The 23,118-nt window shown below is 48.0% G+C and overlaps 2 protein-coding genes across 2 annotated transcripts in view; both read right to left on the bottom strand.

Annotated features, from left to right (window-relative positions):
• The window catches only part of LOC144143092 (neprilysin-1-like), a 6,644-nt gene extending 6,165 nt beyond the window's left edge, over window positions 1–479 (bottom strand). The window contains exon 1 of the mRNA XM_077674910.1: window positions 468–479. Coding sequence (XP_077531036.1) covers window positions 468–479 — 12 coding nt within the window. The remainder of the gene's footprint in view (window positions 1–467) is intronic.
• A 584-nt stretch (window positions 480–1,063) lies between these two features.
• On the bottom strand, window positions 1,064–21,710 carry LOC144143573 (small subunit processome component 20 homolog; the record flags this gene model as incomplete). Its single annotated transcript, XM_077675372.1, is given in 10 exon segments — window positions 1,064–1,085; window positions 9,691–9,837; window positions 11,430–11,507; window positions 11,615–11,674; window positions 11,808–11,892; window positions 12,843–13,031; window positions 17,400–17,470; window positions 18,042–18,103; window positions 18,837–18,987; window positions 21,572–21,710. Coding segments are annotated over 10 exon segments (910 nt in total), but the record flags the coding sequence as incomplete, so codon positions are not given.
• Between the last annotated feature and the right edge of the window lie 1,408 nt (window positions 21,711–23,118).

Raw genomic sequence — 23,118 nt, 5'->3', positions numbered from 1 at the left:
GCTCCAACAGAGAACCCAATATCTGCAAAAATGTGGAAATGCGTCAACGGTCGCAGAAGCAAAAGCTTCAATTCTAGCCCCGTTACACAACTTTCCTGCGCAGAGCATTAAATCCAGGCTTGAAGTATAAGACTCGGCATTTAACGGTACAGGCAGTGTAGTTTACCGCAATGCACTAAACATTAACTTTGCACATTAACAAGTAAATTTCTTCTAAACATTTTTTAACACGAACCAAAGAAAGCCATCCAATGCCCGCAGGACAACTCTACAAAATGTAGCTACTTTGAAAAAAAAAAAAATAATACCCCATACTTGTATTGCAAACTTTTATACGTAAAACCATTGTCCAAAAGAGCTCAAATGTTTAAAGTGTGTATCGAACTTCAAAAACCAATAGATGCATAATGCCGGCAAAAGAAAAAATATGTTAACATCGGCTTGACTGCCATACGCCAAAACATTACCTGGAAAGACATTTTTCCAGGTACCGCATAAGCAGTCTGATACCAAGGTAAGCAAGCCTGTAGAGTTTTTCATTGAATACCTCCAAAGACCCCACATATCCCAATCACCCGCTATGCAGTGACCCCCATAAAAGTCGGCTTCCCTACAACACACAAACAAATTTCTGTAAAGACGTTTTGTCAGAGCCGATATAAGGGGTCTTATCTGAAAGATATGAAAGCCCCAGCATGTTTTATTATTTGCACTTTCTAATGTGGCAAAAGCCTACACATCAAACGTTAAACGGACAGGCAAGTTTCCCCATTAAGTCCGGACAGAAATGCTTCCATGTTTAAAATTACAGAAGGCAACCCACTGCAATCTGCAAGACAAGTTTGACAGGGTACATCCAACGGATCTGTCACACCGTCCCTGCTCGAGGCGTCAAATCCATCGACACAGTTTCTCAGTAAACCAAACCAAACAGCCACCTCCTGCACTGTGCTGGTCTTCCGCGTCAGCACACCGTGCTTGAACAGCACCCAGATCTTCACGGTTGCAGCCAAGTTCTCCAGGAGCGTCGAGGCAGCGGGGTTCTCTTCAGAAGACCGTCGACCAATCGCCTCCACCACGGCAACCTGGGGAAGCAAGAGGGGCTCCCGCTTTACGCTGATCACCGTCTTGTACCAATAACTACCTTGCACTGATCACTGCCTTGTACCGATCACTACCTTGCACCGGTCATCGCTTTGCACGGATCACCACCTTGTACCGATCACTACCTTGCACCGATCATCGCTTTGCACTGATCACCGTTCCGCACCGATCACCACTTTACGCCAAAAGCAACATCTGATCACAATACAGTCAACACTGGCAGGGCAAGCTCTCAAGTCCATCCTCATGGAAAAACTATAATGGCTGCATGGCGAAATTCCCCCCCCCCCCCTCTTCCCATGTTAGAATGGCAGGTGAACGGACCTCTCCCTGTATGTAAACACCGTGACGTCAAGAAGCGCACGTGCGCGACGGTTGGCGCCTGCTGGCGGCTGCGAAATGCGGCTTCGGTTGGCAGAACGCGCCTGCGCCGCCGGCCCGGCCTGGCCGCGCGGTGCCCGAAAGCATGGAGGAAAGAAAAGTTTAGGAGGGAGCGTTACGTGACAATCGTGAAGCCTAGTCATAAAAAATAAAAAGGAAAGACTGATGGGAGGTGTTCTATTCACGTGACAGGCAAGCGGTAGTTCTTTGCGCCTCATGTGGCCCTTCGCCGACGCTACGGCTGCGTGCGTGCGCCTATCCGTTTGGTTGCCGGGACGTCCGCGTATTCGAGTTTCGGCGACGAGTCGTTGCGCGCAGCGGCCTGATCGTGCGGGCAAAGTGGTCGGACGGGAGAGGCAGAAAACATCTTTGTTTACTCGAGCTTTCGGACCCGCCGAACTTCACGCCGCAGTCGGAGAGTTGTGTGCCGCCGCCGCGTGCAAAAGTGGAGATGATCTTTTCAACTTTGCCGCTCAGGCAAAGTTGAAAAGATCAACCATTTCAACCCTTTCTTTAACCATTTATTACCAAGGCGCAGTCAGTCCAAAATTCAGCAAGGTCTCTCCCAGACGTAATCTAGCATTCGTTTTTTTTTTTTATATATATACGTATCGCACCGATCGAGCGGTCCTCAGCGGACAAACAGCCGGCGTACTGCTTGCGACGCGAGGTGGTCACACCCAACATAAGGGTTCTGAACCCTTTGTTTTCCAGTGCACTGAAGTAGATAAAAACGCACCACCACGCCGGAGCACCGATCGAAAAGGCGAACGTATGCAAAAGCGCGCGCGAGCGAAACCAAAGCTAATCTCTCACCACCTCCCCGCCGACACGACACTCGTTACGCGCGATAACTCAGCAGAATGCCAAACGCAAACGTCACAGCACACCTGGCAAACACCGCGCAGCTGTAGGCCGCTCCATGCTTGTGAATGTTTACGGCGGCGCGTTCGAGCGATCCAACGTCAGAAGTGAAATTCGGCTTGCAGCTCGTGTGGGTGCTTCTTAAGAATGCGATCGAAGTCTCGCCTTGCTTTGAACAGCGACAGCGGCAGTACTTCCACGATACGAAGCTTGGAGCGCAACACTGGCGAACAATCTTGTACGGCGCCTTCGGCGACGGCGCTCGCCCAGCTCGCCTCCATCTCCACCGGCGGCCAGCCGGAGCCACTAAATGCTACCGCGGGCCTGAGCGTGGTGGATTTTCCATAATGCATTGCGCGGGAGGAGCCCGAGGAGAGGAGAAAGCGGCGTCAGAGGAGGTTGGCTAGCCGAAGCTGGGCCGCCTGACGCCATGCTCCCTCCTAACATTTTTCTTCCTCCATGCCCGAAAGGAATGATGTGCCGATGGTTCGGGCCGTCGCTGGCCGCATACATTACAGGTGGGGGTCTAGCTATCCTAGCTGCGGACGTCGCACCTCCATGTAGCTTTCTGCACCAACAACCTCCGCAACACTTTCGTATATGACGAGTGACGCTTTCGGATAATCAGTGCGTGACAGAACAGCATTAACGAGTCATTCTGAAGATTGATGCGTTTGCGACGCGTTCCAAGAATGTTTTGTTATGATGCTTTATGTTAGGACACATACCAAGGAAAGCTCATTCATTGTTGTTTTCGAGGTCCGCTTAAGCTGAGCGCGGTGCCTCAGGCAGCCTATACGCTCCCTGTTCTTGGTATCTCTGCGTCGCCCGGAGACAGTGGCTTACGAACGATTTCATGTCGAGGGGGGAAAGGAAAGGTAAAGCATGAAAAGATTAAAAAGTAAAATTAGCAGCAACGAAACAAAAATATAAAGAGCAAAAACCAAAAATTATTCAAATAAAATTATCGCGATGATGTCGTGCTCATACATAGGTGACCGATTGCTTTGTTACATTTTTCCCAAGTAAAATCGCGAAACGGCTCATCGCCATTGTGAGAGTAACATAGCAGCCACATATTGTTAGTGCGCATAGCTTGCGACAGTGGCACTGAAATAATTATCGGTACTCATTATTTCATGATAGTTAAAGTTAGTGTCCTTGTACACCCGCTGAATTCGCCGGCGTCGGGAGGCCGCAACAAAAGAATACATTCACTGAGTCCGTTCGCTCAGGGCCAACAGATATCGAGTTTTTTCGAGACGCATGAGCGGCCCATCTCACGCCGAAGGCATGATGCTACATGCATGTGAGCACGGCAAGCATATCAGTTTTGCCACGTCCTTAAGGCATAATATCTTTGATCAAGGTAAAACTTTATTGCATTTACAAGCAATGAATTTTGTTCGTCTTGAACAGATCTCCCCATACGACCAAACTTGTCGTGGTCGATTTGGCGGCAGGCGGCTATCGCGGATACTTCTTCGAAACATTTATTTCGCGTAGCTAAGCAGGTCAGGCATTCATTGTATTTTTAATACAGTACTCTATCTCATCAAAACATGACAATATTTCCCAGCAAGAAAGTTTCCATCTGACCCCAACCCCGGTACTATTTCTGCTGGTGCTGCATGATAGCAGATGGTAAATGAACAGCATCATTTCATGGCAGTAATCAGCGCGGACTGCCAATGTAGACGATATGACTGCGCTTTGAAGAACAGCAGAAGTTCGAGAATGAGAAACGTTGCTATGAGTAAGAGCAGACGATGTCGCTGCTTGTGCTGCTAGCCTCTTCGGCGCATTGCACGCACCCACAATACCTGCCGAATTTACCTGTTTGGGGACGCGGCAAAGCCTGATGCCGCTGATTGTGCTCGCACGATTTGCTTAGCCGAGAGTACAGCAACCCACCGGCATCAGAAAACCGAACACATAAACACAAACTCCACTTTTGCGCGCGTCTAATGCAGCCTCACTGCATACGCGCCGCACGCGGGTCCGAATGTTTTGCCAACCACCCTCCCGGCCACACCCAGCACGTGCGCTCGCCGTGACGTCACGGCCGCCGCGTGACGTACCCCGGGAGAGGTCCATTGGGTAGCTAAATTATCAACCAACCAATCCGATCCTGTCGGCCTTCTGACCCAGCAATGGACTGACTGTGGCAGGGGATTCACTAACTATATCTGTAACTGCTGTCTTTTGAGGCAGAAATGCAATGGAAAACAGCTATATTTTTTAATCACACCATAGTTAAATGGTGACCACAAATATGTCTAGTGATCATTCTGCTGTTGCTGCTGTTGTTGTTGGCCTAGGTAGACAACGTGGTGACTTATAACTTTGACAAGCCGCAAGGATGTCGGGTGTGGTTCTTGGGTCCACATTTGAGGGTTAGAAAAACAACACAGCAATGATGGAGTTCTTATCGAGGACAACGCACAAGCTAACTCAAATAGAAAAATCCCTATACCAATGGTGTTTGCCCAACCTTGAAAAGAGAAGAAAATCACATGTCTCTACCTGTACATTGGGTAATGCAGAAATAAAATAAAATCAGCATTGTGCAGAAGCTAGCTTCGAAATAGCAAAAGGGACACTGCAGTCAAAGTACAGGTTGCTCAAGATCGATAAACTAGCTCACCAAGAACACAAATGTACCACTCTTAAGCGTAGGTTCTTTTAAAATAAGGTAGAAAATAGGGAAACTGTGAAGACAGGTTCCGCCGCCACCACTTGCTATGCGATGCAACTTGCACCGGCAGTGGTTAAAACATCTGGCGTGCGCAGCATCTTTGTATTTGGGGCGCTACAAGTTTGTATTTGGGGTGGTGGTACCACTTTTCAAGAAAGCATGCGAGCTACGCACAAGCGGTTGGTTTGATGCCAACATTCGCGGGGTCTAAAAAGGACAATGTTTTTCTTCAACAAAGGGTCAATACTGATCACAGATCCCATTAAAAGGAACACTTCGCTAAGTGGGCCGGCGCTGCAAAAGACTCGGGAGTTCGGGAAAGCACAACTGATTAACCGAAACTGGCCAAACAGCTCAGTACGCCGTAGCACTGTATTCGGTTCCTTCCATACCGCTGCCCATCCCCACTGCCGCCCTCGCTTCCAGTTTATCATGATGCAAACAGCAGCTGCAGTCACTGTTTGCGTCACGTTTGATCAGCGTTTGATTAGCGATTCATCAACAACTCAGGCATCTTTCTGCACCGAATCGACGCTAAAATGGCTATGGAAAGGAGGTTGCACTTTGATATAAAACCAACTTGCTGGTTGCCTTTAGTGTCCCTTTAAAGGAGCCATGAAGACAAAATACAAGTTGGGTTTATTAGAAAGACTGCTTAGTCTCGATAACAATGATACCAATATCATCGCAATCTTCGAACAAATAACGGAGATATTAACAAAAACGTGTGAAGCAGTCGCGACCCCCTAGCCAATTTCCCGCAACTTTTCTATGACGTCACGGAACCTTGTTTGTGCAATTGGCGGCCACCTAACTGACCTGTCGCGAGGACACATGACTGGACGTCTGTAATGGGGTCTCTAGTTACATTTGACCGCATCACTTGAACGCTAACGGGCAGTTAAGGGGGGACGCGGGTCTTAGAATGGTCAAAAATGGCCAAAATATCGATTTTGAGAAAATCCAATTTTTGGAATTATTGTACCTTCAAGCACCTGCCTTCAAAATATCAACGCGAAATTCCATCGGGAAATACTCTAAAATCATGTTTTGAAACGCCTCGAGGGCCACGAAATGCCCGGAATTGGGCAAAAGTTGCTTCAAATTCCCGCGCGCCCCGCGGGCGAAGCAGCCAACCGATCGCCGCCATCTTGGTCTTGTTTTGAAGCTTGTTTCTTTGTGCGCATTTTGCGATATCTCAAAATGGCGTCGCTTGAGTAGAACGACCGCCCTTGCCAGTTTTCCGAAGGCACCTTCTCGGCCGCCGATTGGCTAGAGCGGGCGCGCGCGGTTTGAGTTCGCCATACGACCCCTCCCATTGGTCGGCGCGACTGCTGTCATGGCGGTCGCCATCATGGCGTCTGCTACGCGCGTCTGACGGAGTCCGCTCTTCTGGCGCAGCGCTCGCTTAGAGCAGTTTTTTTTTACAGTTTCTTCTAATTCTTCCATCGCGTACTTTCGTGAATGATGCCAGGAGACGTACGTTTGAAGAAGACAACCCGTCATGCGCACGGAAAGCGAAAGCGTCGTCCGCCTATCCCAAGGTCGCGTGGTGCGACTTCGGGCCGCTCGACTCCGCCGGATGAGAATCGTTCGCCGCCTCGTATTGCCTCGCCTGCCCCATCGCCTGACCAACCACCTCCGGAATCCATACCTGGTCCAAGCACGTCCTGCCGGCTTGACACGAGGTATTACACGGCGGAGGAGATCGCCGCGCGTACGGAACACGCGGACGAGGTCAAGCGCGGAATGGAGACCAAGTCAGCAACGCAGCGGAAATTCGACCTCCTTGAAGTGGATTTGGCGCACTCAGAGGAAGAATCCGGCACAGATTTTGTCTTAGTGGATTTTGCAATGCTGAAGGACCTTTTTGCGCACGTCAGGTGCGGCAAGTGCGGGCTGGCGGCGCCGGATTTGAGGAAGCCTGACCGGCAGTACGGCCTCTCCGTGAAGTTCGAGGTGACGTGCTCGGTTTGTGAACACCGTGTGGAACGTTTTTCCTCGCCAAGGACCGAAGGATCTGGCAATATCACTCTTTTTGAAGCGTTGCGCTGCTGAGCACGAGGTCGCGGGTTCGATTCCCGGCCGCGGCGGCCGCTTTTCTGATGGAGGCGAAAAGCAAAAACGCCCGTGTGTACGAGATTTCGGCGCACGATAAAGATCCCCAGGTGGTCAAAATTAATCCGGAGCCCTCCACTACGGCGCGCCTCATCGCCTGCGTTGCGTCGGCGCGTTAAACCCCACAATCAATCAATCAACTCTTTTTGAAGTGAATATGAGGGCTTTGAAAAGTATTCAAAGCATCGGGAAGGGGGTGACTGCTCTGTCAGATTTTTGTGCTGGTATGAACTTGTCCCACAGAGGCCTGCACCACAAGACATTCCAAAGCGCACTTGAGGAAAGTGGTTCAGGTTTGCGAGGACACTGCAGCAGCCTCTGAAGCTGATAGTGTGCGTGCCATCAAGGACTTGTACTCGAACCTTGGTCAGCCGCCAAACAACATAGATGTGATGTTTGATGGCACGTGGATGACAAGGGGACGGTTGTCACACATTGGAGTGGGCTGCATCATTGAAGTGTACACCGGCTTGGTGATTGATCATGTAGTCCTTTTTAACTTTTGCTTAGGTTGCGCCATCGGACCCAAAGCTTCAGATGAGGGCTACGAAGATTGGCTGGCAGACCATGAGTCTCAGCGAAACATTGACTGTGGTGCAGGACGCATGGATGTAGAGGCAGCCCTGATAATGTTCAAGCGCTCGCTCTCCAAGAATGGGCTGCGGTACACAACCGTGATGTCCAATGGAGATAGCCGCACCATGCACGGCTTGAAGGAAAAAGGCGTCTTATGGGTTTATCCCCATAGGCCAAGAAAGTTTGCCTTTCGGCTACATTTATTTTCCCCAAAACTCTTGAGGGCCAACAACATGATGCATTTGCGGAAAACGCACTGCGCAGTGTCCCACCCCTGTATCCTCTCAAACTTCCAGCATAAAAACCGCGAATGAAATAGCCTCACCAAAGAACAAAAAAAAGGGGGGCACCTAAAGCAAGTTTCACCCTCACACTTTTGCCGTACACAATATTCTGGGTACCACAGTGCACTGTAATAGATGATGGCACTTCACGAAGGACTGTTGCAGTTTTCACGACGCCAGCAAGACACCACCAGATTTCACAACGCTAGCAAAATGCCAACCGATTCGAAGTCGATAAATTTTGCTAAATTCCTGATTGGGTCCGTTACTTGGCCTTTTGTATCTCCAGTTCTAGTTGACATTTTTGGAATCGAAAGACAGATTTGAAAATGGGAAGAACATGTCTTTGTTACTGGGAAATTTTGAAGCTACACTACTGACGGTTCATCTCATAACACATGGCCAAACTTCAAATGCAGTTTTCTCAGTTTCATATTTTTGGTAACTTCCCTCAGCCTTACGCAGCTTTTAGGAAACTTCTTTTTGCTTCATAAGGTCAATCTTGGTACCATTTTTTTCAGTACAGCCTGAGGCAGCCGATGACATTCTTAGTTTTTCTGTTTAGGCTACGCATAAATAATGACTTGCAGTTATTTTGATGAGCCAAAATATCTAATACTGCCATTTTTTGTACTTGACATATTTTTTTAGGATGCTGTGACTTTAGAGAAAAACGAAGAATGTCATCGGGTATGGGAACTCTCTGGCTATCCATTCGTGTAATTAAAAGCGACAAAATGCAATGCGAAAGTTCATTAAAGCTGCGTAAGAAATTACCTAATTGCGGTTTAGACTTTGTATGATAACTTTTGAACTAACAGCACCAGCTCAAATATAATTGCATATTTGAAATCTACAGAGAAAAGCACATCCGTGTGCAAATTTTCATAAGTTTCTACCCATAAACAAAAAAGTTAGTTTTAAGACCCTCGTCCCCCCTTAACGCACTGAAAATTATGTTTTATTGTTGGCCCGTATGACGTCATCCTTGCTCATAACACGTCACTGTGGCGCAAAATTTGAAAGCTTTTAAATACTTCTTGCTTTTTTTTTTGTTAAAAAACACCTTTTGTGGCTGTAATGGAGCTGAGTGAGATACTGAATCCTAGTTCTTTCAAATTACACGAAGTTGTATTTTCTCTTCATGGCTCCTTTAATGGACCTGTCCATGGCGACTTTCCTGTGTGTGCTTGCGTTGTGCACGCAAAAAGCAACCAGAATGCTCCTGAATAACGCAAAGCGTGATTCGCGGTTATTATTTACACTTTTAGAGCAATCACTAAAACATATAACTATTGGTGATAAATGTCCACTTCTTTGTCCGCTTGCTTCTTACTAATGGGAGGTATAGTGCGATCCATCATTGTTTATTTATGAAAGAGTGCAATCACAACTTCTTAGCCCATCCTACAAAAGGTTGCATCACTGCCTCCCACGAGATTACGGTTCACGACCCCCAGAAAGAACGAAGATCCCGAGAAAGCCATCGCACCACACTAATGTGATGGCTTGCCACCAGAGGCGTGAAATGTACTCCTAATTTCGGGAGTGCATAAATCATGATGGTGATTCAAGCGTACGGACTTACATCTTATCCCACGTGGAGTTAAAAAAAAGGAAATACACCTCAGGTGGTGCCTTTTTTCCAAAAAAAATGAGGCCCACCTTGAGGCAGTTCCAGACGGGAGAGGAATTCTCCGGGCTACCGGCTAGATGCTGGCCCAGAGCGGTGAAGGTCTGCTGCAGCGCTCGACGGGCAAACTCCGCGCTGCACACGGAGCCGTCCAGTCGCTTCAGGGCCAAAGGCAGCACCTGTCAGAGAAAAGGACATCACGTTGGCTGCAGGAGAGACACACAAGAGCATCCTTTACAACGATCGGAACTCGACACTCGCCAACAATGTTCGATTTAAACGTAACTTGATTTCTGTCACCCGACAAAGCTGTTCTTTTAACAGTGCAGCTGTTCTTCGTTCAAACTTTTATGGGACGAAATGTGGTAACGCGGTCGGTCGTGGTGATGTGGAGAGGACATAGCCTAGCAATGGGGAGACCAAGCGCCAAGCACATGTGCAGCAAGTTAAAAGAATGCTTGAACGAGACGTTTATATAGAAGAATATTTTCTAAACTAAAACTGGTGACAATGTTTATACCCGTCAAAATTGTTGAGCAAGAAGAAAACATTAAGCACATATGAGGCAAGGCATTAATACATAAGTTGTATTTGCAACGTTCTTTTATGTAAAAATACATGGCTGCTTGATTTTTGTGATAGCAAATAAAAAAAATACTCCGCAAAAAAAAAAGTGTTCAAGGTGCCCTCTTGTGGCAACGTTCCAAGTTCAAAAGTAACGAAAGGTTCCAGTAGATGGCGCGAGCTGTGGAACACGGCAGAAATGAATCGGTACGAACAGGGATCGATTTGCTGGCTATGCGAAGCTCTATGAAGCTTAGCCTTGCAATTAGGGAACACCAGGCAGCTTTGCTGTTAGCATCAGCATTTGCAACGTTAAGTCAGCGAAGACCGGCTAATTTTTTGCAACGCGAGTAAAAAGGAGAGTACAGCTTATGTTCCTCCCTTAATACCCGTGCCACACGTACACGAAAAATGACATTAAGTGTTTAAGGGTTAAGATAACAAATGTCATTAATTGGGTGGGCCATGCTACACGCAAAAATGCAAAGGCATTAAATGTGTTAGGCATGATGGTGATCATGACCAGAAAGAGAAATTCACTCATATTTTAGAAGTCTTTAACGTAGAGAAAAATGCCTTACAAGGATTAAAACTGCTTTTGCGAAAAAAAAAAAATTTATGAGAAATAGTGTTTTCTTAAAAATGGTGTGAGCCGTTTCTAAAAGTGGTTTTAGCATGCCGTCGCCGGCCAGCGGTAGCCAAATCCGAAAAATTTAACACGAAGAATAACGCGATGTTCTTACTTTAGCCTCTGTTCTAGCGAACTTCGTCTTCTTCCAAACTTCACCACCAATTGTGCACAAAAAATCATCTTATTTCGAAGTTCAGCTACATTTCCGCGTCAACACTTTGGTGCTGAGAGTTTCGTTGGCTTCATTTGGTGCTCATCGCATTCGAGAGTAGGCAGATTTAAGGCGTTCGCAAAGGTAAATGAGTTGTGCGGAACTCCTTAAACCTAAAATGACATTAGAGCGAATGGCATTAGATTTTTGCGTGGAGCAGCAAATTAATGGCATTAAAACTTAAGGCAATAAGCATTAATGTCATTTTTCATGTACGTGTGGCACGGGTATTACACTATAAGTACAATGCAGCCCATTAGCACGTCCCGCAAACTAGGCATGTGCTGGTGCACTGAATGAGCGCAGAAGTCCGCATAAACTGAAATGCCACAACAGGCAAGCCAGCAAAGAATGAGCCAACATACCGTGTCCAAGCAGCTGTGCGTCTGCCCCTTGACTCCCTTCACGGCTTCGAACAGCAGGCGACCAATGCCGTCCGAGTTCTGCAATAGTGCACAAGCAGTTAACGAACAAAATACACCGGTGCAGACAAAGTGCAAACCAGTGCAAAATAAAGCACCCACAGGTGCAAAATAAAGCGCAGACGAACCTGGGGATGGGTCTCAAGGTAAGAAAGCATCATGTCCACAAGCTTGCCCTTGTCAGTCACCTGTGGGAGCAAGAGGTAAGCGCGTTGAATGCCGAAGCACAAAATGTAACCCTTTAGTTCTAGAAGTGACAACTTTATCCCTTCTTCTTCCTTTTTCTTAGAACCACCTTTGTGTGCCACAGGCGGTACTCACCTTACGAAGCAGAAATGCAAAGCTCTCGGCGGCGAAATCCCGGACGTACTTCTTCTGCTGGGATCCGAGCAGCGGAACATACAACCTGGAGTGATGCACCCATCATAATGTTACGTCAATTCACCCAAGTAAATAAACAAACAAAAAGAGACTCCAGGCTCAGTGCAGCAACAAGGTGCTTCACTTACAATACGCTACACAAGTATTCCAAACTTGGAACTAAACACTCCAAAGCTAGACACGAGCACAGCCCTGTAGAGAAAGACCCGAGATACATTTTGCGACATAGAGTTTCTTATCATCATGCATTTAGTGTTCAAGAATGTGGCTGTGTGTATTTTGTGTTTCCCTTTCCATCAACACTAGAGCAACACACCCAGCTAAATTTCCCCTCGTCGTACAACAGAAAAAAAAAAACAATTTCATGCTCCCACCAAACAGTCCTAAAGTGAGGGCAGGAAGTGTTTTTCGTTGCTCTGGCAAGCCACTCCAAACCGAGATCCATTTATCACCAACCTAACTGACTTTAGGGCACCACTCATTTCCTGAAAACCTGTCCAATTGTGCTCTAGGACCACCATTAGAACAGCCATAAAGAACTTTAAAAAAATATTGTCGTATAGCCAGCATGGTGACACGCAAAAGTAAACACACTACACCACTGTACGATCCATGACAATAATCCCATTTAATCAGCGAGTATCGGTAATATACACACTAGCGCAGTGGTGCCATCCATTGTGCGTCCAATTACTCAGAAGGCCATCTGGTGTAAATGCACAACACTACAAATATCTTGTCTGATTAATGTAAACACCATACTCAGCAAGTCAGATACTCGCAATTTCGCAGGCATATCAAATACGCCCATCCGTCGCTTTGTGTTTTGTATTCTCACCGATTTCTATGAATGACGAATTAACCCTGAATTTTCACTCCCCTGCACTCCCAGCCTTAGCGATTCAATGACACGTGCCAACAGAGGCCCCAGAACGGCGTCTTGGGGTCAACAGGAGAAGGAAAAGTGGTGCTCACTTGAAGATGAGGTCAATGTCCTTGACCATGTAGCGCCAGAGGAACTTGAACAGGTACGAGAGGCAGACAAAGATGCGCTCCAGCAGCTCGGGGTCCCGAGTCCCCAGATGGCCGCACACAAGCCGGAAGACCTCGGGGAAGCTCGGGTAGAAGTCGTACTGCAGGTCCCTGGCCAGTGCCACTGTGAGGCTGTGGGAAACATCGAGAATGAGGTTTGAAAAAGCAACCACAAAAGCAAAGAACACGTACTTTATCAAACACCTGCCTTGCAGCAGTATATCTGGCGAGGTTGTAGCGTGGGTGCACGGGGGTCAAAAATAAGTGCTTTCTGCGACTTCGCTACTTCTCATTACGTCTTTTTAACAGCAAAGCTGTTTAAGCTTGAGCTTGATCCAGTGGCGTTAGCAAAAAAAAGGAAAAAAAAAACTGCCTCCTGTAAAGGGTGCACCACTGCAGATAGGGTATAATAACAGTGAAGCCGGCTTTCGCGCCTGCTCGAGTGTGAATACCTCTTACTATACGCCTCGAGCGCGGCCTGTAGGGGCGCCACTGAAATCCCCCTAGCGGCCCGTTTCGAAAGCAGGCGCGGGAGTCCCCGGCCCGCTCCCGCCTGTAGCTATTGCTTTTGGGGCTCGTTCAAGACAGCGATTTACCGTTTATCCGCGTTCGAAATACCGAATAACGTGGAGCAGGCACTCTGTTTGCAAGCGTGGTATGTTCACGAGAGTATAAACGTTTATGACGCGATCTTAGTGAGATCTATATGAGTGCCGGGCGTGCGTCCCAGGCCGGCGTCCTGAAGCCAGCATTTGCATGCAGCTGATTGTAATTCCGCTGCCCTGTAATTTAGTGACAGTGTCTCCGTAAGCAGTGTTTCCTCCGATGGTCATGTTGCGGCCATACACACTATGATGTAAATCGACTTTGTGCACTTACAAAATCCAGCGGAGCACTCATACCTGACAGCACGCAAGTTACGCCTGCCAATATCGCATATCAGATATTGATCAGTACCATGACAAGCCAATGCGGCATAAATTTCACAAACATCGTACCAAAGAAGTACGATGGATAATGCAAAATTACACTCCGGAGTCAGCACGCGATGACAAATTTAATGCTGGGTCGTCTTGTCCCGAGATGAGCGCTCGCAAAGATTCACGTGTTACATTTATCCTCCACGAGAAGCGCGAAGATGGGCTTATAGAGTAATCCGCGTCCGTGACCAAACTCTTCTTCGAAACATCGTCATATGAGTCATGACACAGGGAGACTGCAGAATCTAGCATAAACCGAAATCAGAGACCCTTATCAGATACGACACTCTTCCAACGAGCCCGTGTGTACGAGATTTCGGCGCACGTTAAGGATCTCCAGGTGGTCAAAATTAATCCGGAGCCCTCCACTACGGCGTGCCTCATCGTCTCCGTTGCGTCGGCGCGTTAAACCCTGTAATCAATCAATCAACTCTTCCAACGACACCTCGTATCGCTTGTGAACTGCCTAGCCTGTATTCTTCAAAAAATGAGTCCGCCGAGTGATCAGCCGTTTTTCAAGGCGAAAAACAAAAGAAAAGTGAACACGCAGCTTGTGTGTGTGATTACTAAAACGTTCATTCGTTGATTTCGCTCCGCATTAGTAAACAACGATAGTTGAGCGTCCTCCTCCTCATCCCCCCCCCCCCCCCCCCCCATATCTTGCGAAATACCAGTGCCTTTCGCATCTAGTTGGTCTGGTGAATAGTATACCTTGCTCAAACAAACGTCTTTAGCATTTCAGAAGCTGCACTCGGTTTTTTTTTTTCATTCCCGTACGACTATTCTATTTATTCCTTACTTGCAGACCATTCATTTTCCCGTGGTTTCATTAACATATACCTTGGTTCTTATTATAAGGCATGAGTGGGCACATATCTGACAATGCACCGCCTTTGAGTGTACTTAACATTTTCGCGTGGCTTATATTCCCATAAAAGGCACAAGTTTTTGTCAGCTATTGGGTTATCACGTCCCCGAAACATATTTTTCTACGACGTACATATTCGAAGCAAAGCCGCATTTGTTGTCTGCGCTGCAAAACGAACCAACCCCTTACAGTGAGAATATCAGGTCTAAACGAGGCGACAATAAATAGAATTCACTTGTGCTGACGGGTTCGAAGGTGACAGCGGTGATATGCTGCTGCCATCGCCGACGCCCGCAAGAGCGGCCAAGAAGCGCGCAGAAACGCCTCCCCGGGTAGCTCTTGTTGGCGCTGGCGCGTTCTTCCAAGACGCAGCTGTTTTTTTTTTTTAAGTGCCCTAAACGTTCAGTTAGCTTACAGACGTCACCAAAACAAGTTGTTTAGAGCGCAGAAAGGCAAAGGGAATCGAAAGGAACCAAAACACTGCATGACCACCTATCAGCCACGCAGCGCTAATCCCGCAAACGCCGCGGAGAAGCGGCGGCAGGCGGCGCAGCGATCGCGAATCTCGAGGCGTATACCTTTTTTAAGGTGGTAGTCTTTCTCGGGCTACTAAAATGCAAAAAATTGGTGCAGCTTGCACTAGCAGTGCAAGGCTCTCGAAACAGTGGAGCTGGGGGTCGGCCTAGCTTCTCCTCCCAGTAAGAGCCGCTGTCAGTGTGCGGGACCAACTGGAACGTCCTAGTAAAATCTGGCTAAGCTTGACCTCACCTCTCGACACTTTAAGCCTAGCCTAGCAAGAACATAACCAAACCTAAACAAAACTTAGCAAAGCCTAGCAAAACTGGAAGAGGCCAGGTCTACCCCCAGCTCCGCTTTTTCTCCAACCTTGTACCACTACTGCAGGCTACGCCAATTTTTTCCTCAAAAAAGTACTTTTTTGAAATTACCTTCCATGCAGCTAGCAGTGTTACAACTTCCCAGCTCGGGCACCAAAATGGATCCACGAGAGCGACACTGAACCAGCCCGGTACAGTTTTTGCACAAGAGCCCAGTAAAAGTGCACAGCCAGGCCAAAAGACTGCATCATTTACACTTCAATTTCCACGCTACCCGCGGCAGCAACACCCTCCACATTGTCCAAATGCACACCCTTATTTCACAGTATGCACAGCAGGCGGAGGAGGAAGTCAGCCAAGAAAGCGATACGCATCAAACGTTATTAAAGTGGCGCGATGGAACTTCTTCCAACAGTGATCGGCGCATGCGCACGCAGCCGGTCCAGCCTTCTGATTGATTGATTGATTGTAGGGTTTAACGCGCCGACACAACGCAGGCGATGAGGCGCGCCGTAGTGGAGGGCTCCGGATTAATTTTGACCACCTGGGGATCCTTATCGTGCGCCGAAATCTCGTACACACGGGCGTTTGTGCTTTTCGCCTCCATCAGAAAAGCGGCCGCGCGGCCGGGAATCGAACCCGCGACCTCGTGCTTAGCAGCGCAATGCCTTAGCCACTGAGCCACCGCGGCGGGTCGGTCCAGCCTTCTCCCAGAGAGCTCGAGTCAGTATGAGCAACCAAGAGTATTCTCACCTTGCTGCTTGGGCAGCAGCTACTTTCTGGCACTGCACCTTTCTAGCTACCGCTTTTTTTGAGGAAAAAGAAAAATGTCACAAAGGGAAGGGGCAAATATGTTTGCAGCTGCCCACGCCGCGAGCATATGGCTACCAGTGACGTAGTAACAAAGATGAAACAAAAAAGTACAGAAAAAGGCACTTCGCACACTGCAGATTACTCTCAGCAATAAGCACCTGCTGCTGTGGCTCTCACGTAAAAAAAAAAAATGTGGTTGATCCCTCTTTCATAGCAATCGGTAAAACACGAAAGCGAAATGTGCCTTCACAGGATCAGTTGAATGTTTATTGTGCATCGATATGAACTTGAACATCGCCATTTATACTTTGTTGGTATGACACCGTCAGGCGCATCAACGTTAGACACTGGATTGCACGCGCCGGAGCACTGCGTAAACCTGAATGAAACCACAGGCACTCGCAAACTATGCGAACGAAACCGAACTAATTGCTTAATGAACTCACGGTCCGGAGCATGATTTGCGGGGCTGTCTTGTAAGTGTGCTTGGTGAGCGACGCCTGTGGCGTCGCTATGGCAAATGTGCGACCACCGCGTCCCTGCTCTGTGGAGTGTAGGGCAGACGGTTGCGTTGCGATGAGCTCAGCTGGCACCAACTGTCGGTGCTCATTAGCACAGTGATGCACTACTTTGCTTTCCCTCTCTTAGATGGCAGCACCATCTAAATGGAGGAGGTTACAGGAAGGATATATGGCGCGTTCACAGAGCTGTTTGTGCTTCAGCTCATAGCGCAGTCGGTAAAGCGGGCGGCAGCTCCCGCTACGGCGGCGAAGATCCCGGCTGGAATCCTGGCGCAGCCGCGGCAATGGAAGTTTTTCTGGCGATGCCATTTCATAAAAAACTTTCGTGTTAAAAAGAACCGGTGAGGGGTGGGTGTGGGGGGGAGGGATTTCGCGGCGAGGATGTTTCATGAACCGGTAAAAAGGTCCAGCGAAGTGCACAGCCAAACGTAACAACCGCTATCGCCCCAACAGCAGAGGCCAGTATTCATCTTGCCACTTACTCAAGGACGGCATCAAGCGCCTTGTTCTCGAGGTTTCCCAGCTGCGTCTTGATGATGTCAAGGAGGGCATCCTGCGTGGACAAAAATAGTCAGCACAACTGTACAAGAGCCCCCCGTAAAAACACACATTTCATTGTTAAAAGCAAGGCATGTACGTCAATTCGCAAGAAGAGGATGAGAGGGGGTAATGCCCCAGAAAAGCTTCCCAAGACCCACCCATGGATTACAGCACTCGACACCTGTACGCCATTGTTGATTGATTGATTGTGGGGTTTAACGCACCGACGCAACGCAGACGATGAGGCGCGCCGTAGTGGAGGGCTACGGATTAGTTTTGACAACCTGGGGACCTTTAACGTGCATCGAAATCTCGCACACACGGGCGTTTTGCTTTTCGCCTCCATCAGAAAAGCAGCCGCCGCAGCCGGGAATTGAACCCGCGACCTCGTGCTCAGCAGCGCAACACCTTAGCCACTGAGCCACCGTGGCGGGTTGTATGCTATTGTTACTGTGCACCCCGTACAACACTGTACAACCCGTACGACACAAACCTGCTTCATGTCCGCTCAGAACACTACCTTCTGTTATCAATGCCTGTGAAATGTAACCGCAAAAATGGTGAAATAAAGGAAAACGAATTACCTTGCGAAGCACAATCTGGGGCAATGTGTGGATCTCCACACCGATGTCATGCCTGAGTTTGTCTGAAACGCAATGAAAGGTGCTTTGAATGTATCAAACAAGGTAACCCCACCTTCAACGTAACACTCTCCAGCCACCGAACACTTGTCAACAACAAATAGAGTTGCAAAACAAATGGCAGTTGCATAATGCAGACACTTTCAAGGGCTGCAGAAAGCCAGTGGAAACATGAAAAAAAAAATCCACAGCCATCTCCACAAACGTGAAAGCTGGGGAATGGGCAAAGCATGCAGTGTGTAAGTGTATTCTTGGCGCCTTGACGTTTTCGCCAAAAAAGATAAAACCGTTAGGGGGTAGAGGTATAAAACTTTACTGTAAAACTCTCTTGTCTTTGAAGCACGAAGCTCTAACGCGAGGTGCAAACAAGTTTCCTGGTGTTTTTTTTAGTATGCGTTACGAAGTGCTCAAGCGCGAGGCGTAATGAGTGTCCCAATGATTTTTACACGCATCACATTCTAGCATGAAACGTAAACGAGTTTCCCGGTGCTTTTTTAGTACGTGTTACGAAGCGGCCAAGAAGGAGGCATAAACGAGTGTCCCTGTGTTTTTTTTTCATACACGTTACGTTCTAGCACGAGGCGAAAACGAGTTTTTTGGTGTTTTAGTACCGTGACTACATGGCATGACAATTACGACGACGACGACAGGAGACACCAACAGCCCCAGCCCCTAAGAGGTTTCGCCTATAAAAAATTCCCTGCTTCTTGGTGGCACGAAAACGGGCTGCAGGCTCACCAAAATCTTCGGTGCAGTTCAGTTCAGACCACTTGTTCAGGGCTTCTTCGAGAAACGTCTCGCTCTCAAACGGAGTGGCCCTCCTGTGCGGTCCCACTCGGTGGATGACATCGATGTTGATGTTCGACAGTCGCTCGGAGAACGACTGGAACTGCAGAGAACAAGTTCAAAGACAACCAATAAGCACAGCTGCAGAGAGATGGGCCAGCTATACTCCCACAACTTTCAAAATCAAATTTCCAGGGTTTAATGCGCCGAAGCTGTACCTTGGCACGCCGTAGCAGAGAGCTCCAGGTTATTTCTGACAATTTGGGGATCTTTAGGCGTGCACCAAAATCTCGACGCACACGCATTTTGGCTTTTCTCCTCCATCTTAAAGGAGTACTGACACAAAAATTTTATGTTCCACTTTTATTCTGGCGAATCCGAAACAGTACTTTATATACTTCATCGCGCGATAATTAATTACATTGAACGGTAGGAAAATCATTTGTTTCATATTCTCGCGCTTTCATCCCGAAAGGCGCATATGACAGAATCCCGGCATGACCTCACCGCTTTGTGCGGACGTCAAAACACTGCGGAGGCCAGTGGGGCATTGTTTTGACTGCGCCGCCGCCGGAGCTGAACGTGCTCACCGCTCGCGGGGCTGCGAGCGGCCGCGAGCGTGCATGAAGTGATGTCACAAGTTTTTGACGCACACTGCTGCGTCACTCCTTTTGGGTTTCACAGGATGATGTCACGATGATGTCCATTTGCTGAGTGATGCTCTGCGCGCTGCTTTGTCGGCGCAATAAATGAGGTTCAATAGAAGTATGTTCTTCGCGTCGCAGGCCGCTAATATTTCACCCAGGGTATTCTGCTGAGTAAAGGAAGCGAACTGTGCAATAATATTAACGCCGAAAATTGGTGTCAGTGCTCCTTTAAAAGTGGCCACCGCAGCCGGGATCAAACCGGCATCCTTGGGCTCACCAGCACAAATCCGTAACTACTAAGCCACCACCACGACTCCCCCAGCTTTCACACAGACTGACACTACAGCAAATGGCGTACCTTCTTTCTAGCCATGGGGGGCACAGCCTGTCAGCCAGCATGCTAAGTGGCTTTGTCTTTGACATCGTTCCATATGCAACGAAACATGTCAATGATGCTAGTAGATAAATGTTCACACCCATAGAAAATGCTGGAGAACATAGAAAACCTCACAAGCTAGATGAGCAGCGGTGCTGAGCATTTACTTCGGTCAGCTCAATACACAAGGAGTCACATTGGTTAATATATTTATAAAGATATTTTGAGCTTCCTGTGCTTTGTGACGCGATCACGCTTCGACGACAATTGCTCTTCAAAGATGCTCTCCGTACCGGTTGCATGGCAACCTTTCGCCAAGATTAGAGTTATAGCAGATCGCCAAGATTAGAGTTACAGCAGAGCGAAGAACCAGTCCTGGTACAGTAACCGGTACACCTGCACATGCGCACAACCAGTCTTTCCACCTCTGCGCTTGCGCAAGAGCACCGGTCTCCTACCAGGTGCCGTACTGGGACCGGTTCTCCACTCATTGGGGAGTTATAGCCGAACGGAGAGTTATAGCAGAACGGAGAACCAGTCCCAGTGCGGTATCCAGTGCACCTGCGCGTGCGCACAACCAGTTTTTCTGCCTCTGTGCACACGCAATAGCGCCAGTCGCTTACCAGGTACCATACCGGAACCGGTTATCCATTCTGCAACTATGGTCGGTGCACCTGAGAATGCGCTCAGCCGGTCTCTCCCCTTCTACGCACGCGCAGTGGGACCGGTTCTCCACCCAACTGGCCAAACCGCTTCTACTCTCTGGCTAGCCACAATCACTGTTAATTATTAATCACTTTTCATAATTACACATGATCGGACTAACTATAGCTCAATCCGGACAACTTCAAACTGCCACCATTCACAGTATTTCATCGAGAGCAGTCTTCCTTGAATTTTACTCGACTGGCCAAACCGCTTCCACTCACTGACTAGCCACAGTCACTGGTAATTATTAATCACTGTCAATAATTACAGATGATCAGACGTAACGTCACAGATGGCTACGTCGGCCTTAGCGTCAGCTAACGGTAGCGGTTCGGCCGGTTGAGTAAAAATCAAGACCGACTGCCGTCACCGCGTGAATTGTAAAGCGGGCGCGAGGTATAGCTATTACAAAACGCTAGGCACGGCCACCAGAATAATAAATAAATAATAAAGACCCCGAGAGTTCAAACCTGCGGCTAATGCGTCCGCAAGCAGAGGCGATGGCTGGTTTTCATTCCATTTGGACGGAACTCTACACTCGCAACATTCGTTCCGCCTGGACGGAACGCTAAGCTATCATTTGGATTCCGTCTGGATGGAAGGTTACCCGCGGCACTTCCTTCCGTCTGGCCGGAACTTTACTACTTGTTGTCGTTCCGTCTGGACGGAACGCTAGACACAGCCAAATGTAAATCGGTTCTCATGCAGACGGGGACGAGAACATTACTGGCACGCAAGCATATACGTAATAAACGGCCGGTTTTCACTTTGATCCGATTACAACGTAGTGATGCAGTCACCAAAACAGGTATCGAGATGTGGCGAGCCAAGCGTCGGCACAACACGACTCGTCATACGAAGTTTGGAATGCGAGAATGCAAACGTCGTGCCTACGGCATGTCCTTCCCGACATAATACAACACCTTTCGAGCGCATAAAATAGCAAGTACACATACCCGAAAAGTATTTTCTGCCTTGTGCTTCAACGGTTTATTCTTCATCGCTGAAGTGTTTTGTATCCGGCGTTTTGTACACAACGCCGCTCACAGCACACGTGCAACTGTCACGGAAGCCGCCATTTTAGTATGGCTTGACTTGGCTGTGTGCTATGCTTTACCGAGTTTGGCTTTTGTACGCGGGTATTTTGAAAAAAGTTTTCGTGCGTAACAAATTACACGTCGACTAAAGCGTCCACGATTAAGCTGCGTGCGTAATAATTGTTGGACATCCGCATTCAGACTTATGTTGCTTGTGTCGCTTAGCGGTGCCTTGGCTGTCTTGAATTTCGAATTGTCGTTGGGGTGGTACGAATTAAAGACATCCTTCAGATCCAAGTAATCCTGGCTGACGGATGAGGGAGGGAGACCGTCCAAGTCGTCTACCCTTCAGAACCCATCTCGGGCATCAAATAAAGTCATCTCTTCAGCAGCTTAATTGCATGCATAGATTCATGCACGTTCAGAGCGCGTGTAAATTCAAAAATAGAAGACCACTTTACGCACCGCACTTTTTCATGCCTGTAAAGTCGTTAGTTCTTCGTGCGATACAAATTTCAGGACATATGGCTCACCACGGCGACCAATTTATCCACGCAAACTTCTTGATCTCATCTGCCCATCTAACTTTCTGTCGCCCTCTGCCGCGCTTGCCTTCTCTAGGGATCCACTCTGTTACTTTTGATGACCAACGGTTATCTTGCCTTCGCATTACATGCCCTGCCAACGTCCATATTTCTCCTTAATTTCTATAGAAATTAAGGAGAATTTAAGGAGAAATTAAGGAGTATACTAATATGTCCTTAACACGCGTTTGTTCCCTGACCCACCCCGCTCTCTTCCTGTCCCTTAATTTTACACCTATCATCTTCCGTTCCATGGCTCGCTGAGTCGTCCTCAATTTAAGTTGCACCCTCTTCATGAGCCTCCAAGTTTCTGCCCCGTAGGTGAATATCGGTAAGATGCAGCTGTCATACACGTTCTTCTTCAGGGACAATGGTAGGCTGCCATTCATTATATGAGAGTGCCAGTCGTATGCCCTCCATCCTATCCTTATCCTTCAATTATATCTGCCTCATGGTTGGGATCCGGGTTCACTACTTGGCCTAAGTAGATATCTGCCCTTACCACTTCCACTGCCTCGCCACCTATATCAAACCGCAGTGTTCTCCTGAGGTTATTCGGCATTACTTTAGTTTTCTGCATATTATTTTCAGGCCCACGATTCTACTGTGCTTGTCCAGTGCTGTAATCAAGCTTTGCAATTCGTCCCTCGAGTTACTTAGCAAGGCGACGGCATCAGCGAATCTGACGTTACTATGGTATGTTCCCAATCCAATGTTCTGAACACCTCTTGTAAACATGCTGTGAATATGGTGAATAACATTGGAGAGATTGTGTCTCCTTGCCTGACGCCCTTCCTTATATGTATTTTACTGCTCTCCTTATGGAGGACGACGGCAGATGTGGACCCATAGTAGATATTCTGTAGCATTCTTACGCAATGG

Source organism: Haemaphysalis longicornis, unplaced genomic scaffold (genome assembly GCF_048455015.1).
Source record: "Haemaphysalis longicornis isolate Haplotype H1 unplaced genomic scaffold, Haemaphysalis longicornis Haplotype H1 scaffold_6, whole genome shotgun sequence".
Taxonomy (NCBI): domain Eukaryota; kingdom Metazoa; phylum Arthropoda; class Arachnida; order Ixodida; family Ixodidae; genus Haemaphysalis; species Haemaphysalis longicornis.
The sequence above is the reverse complement of the archived record's forward strand: the minus strand, read 5'-3'. Positions and strand labels throughout refer to the sequence as shown.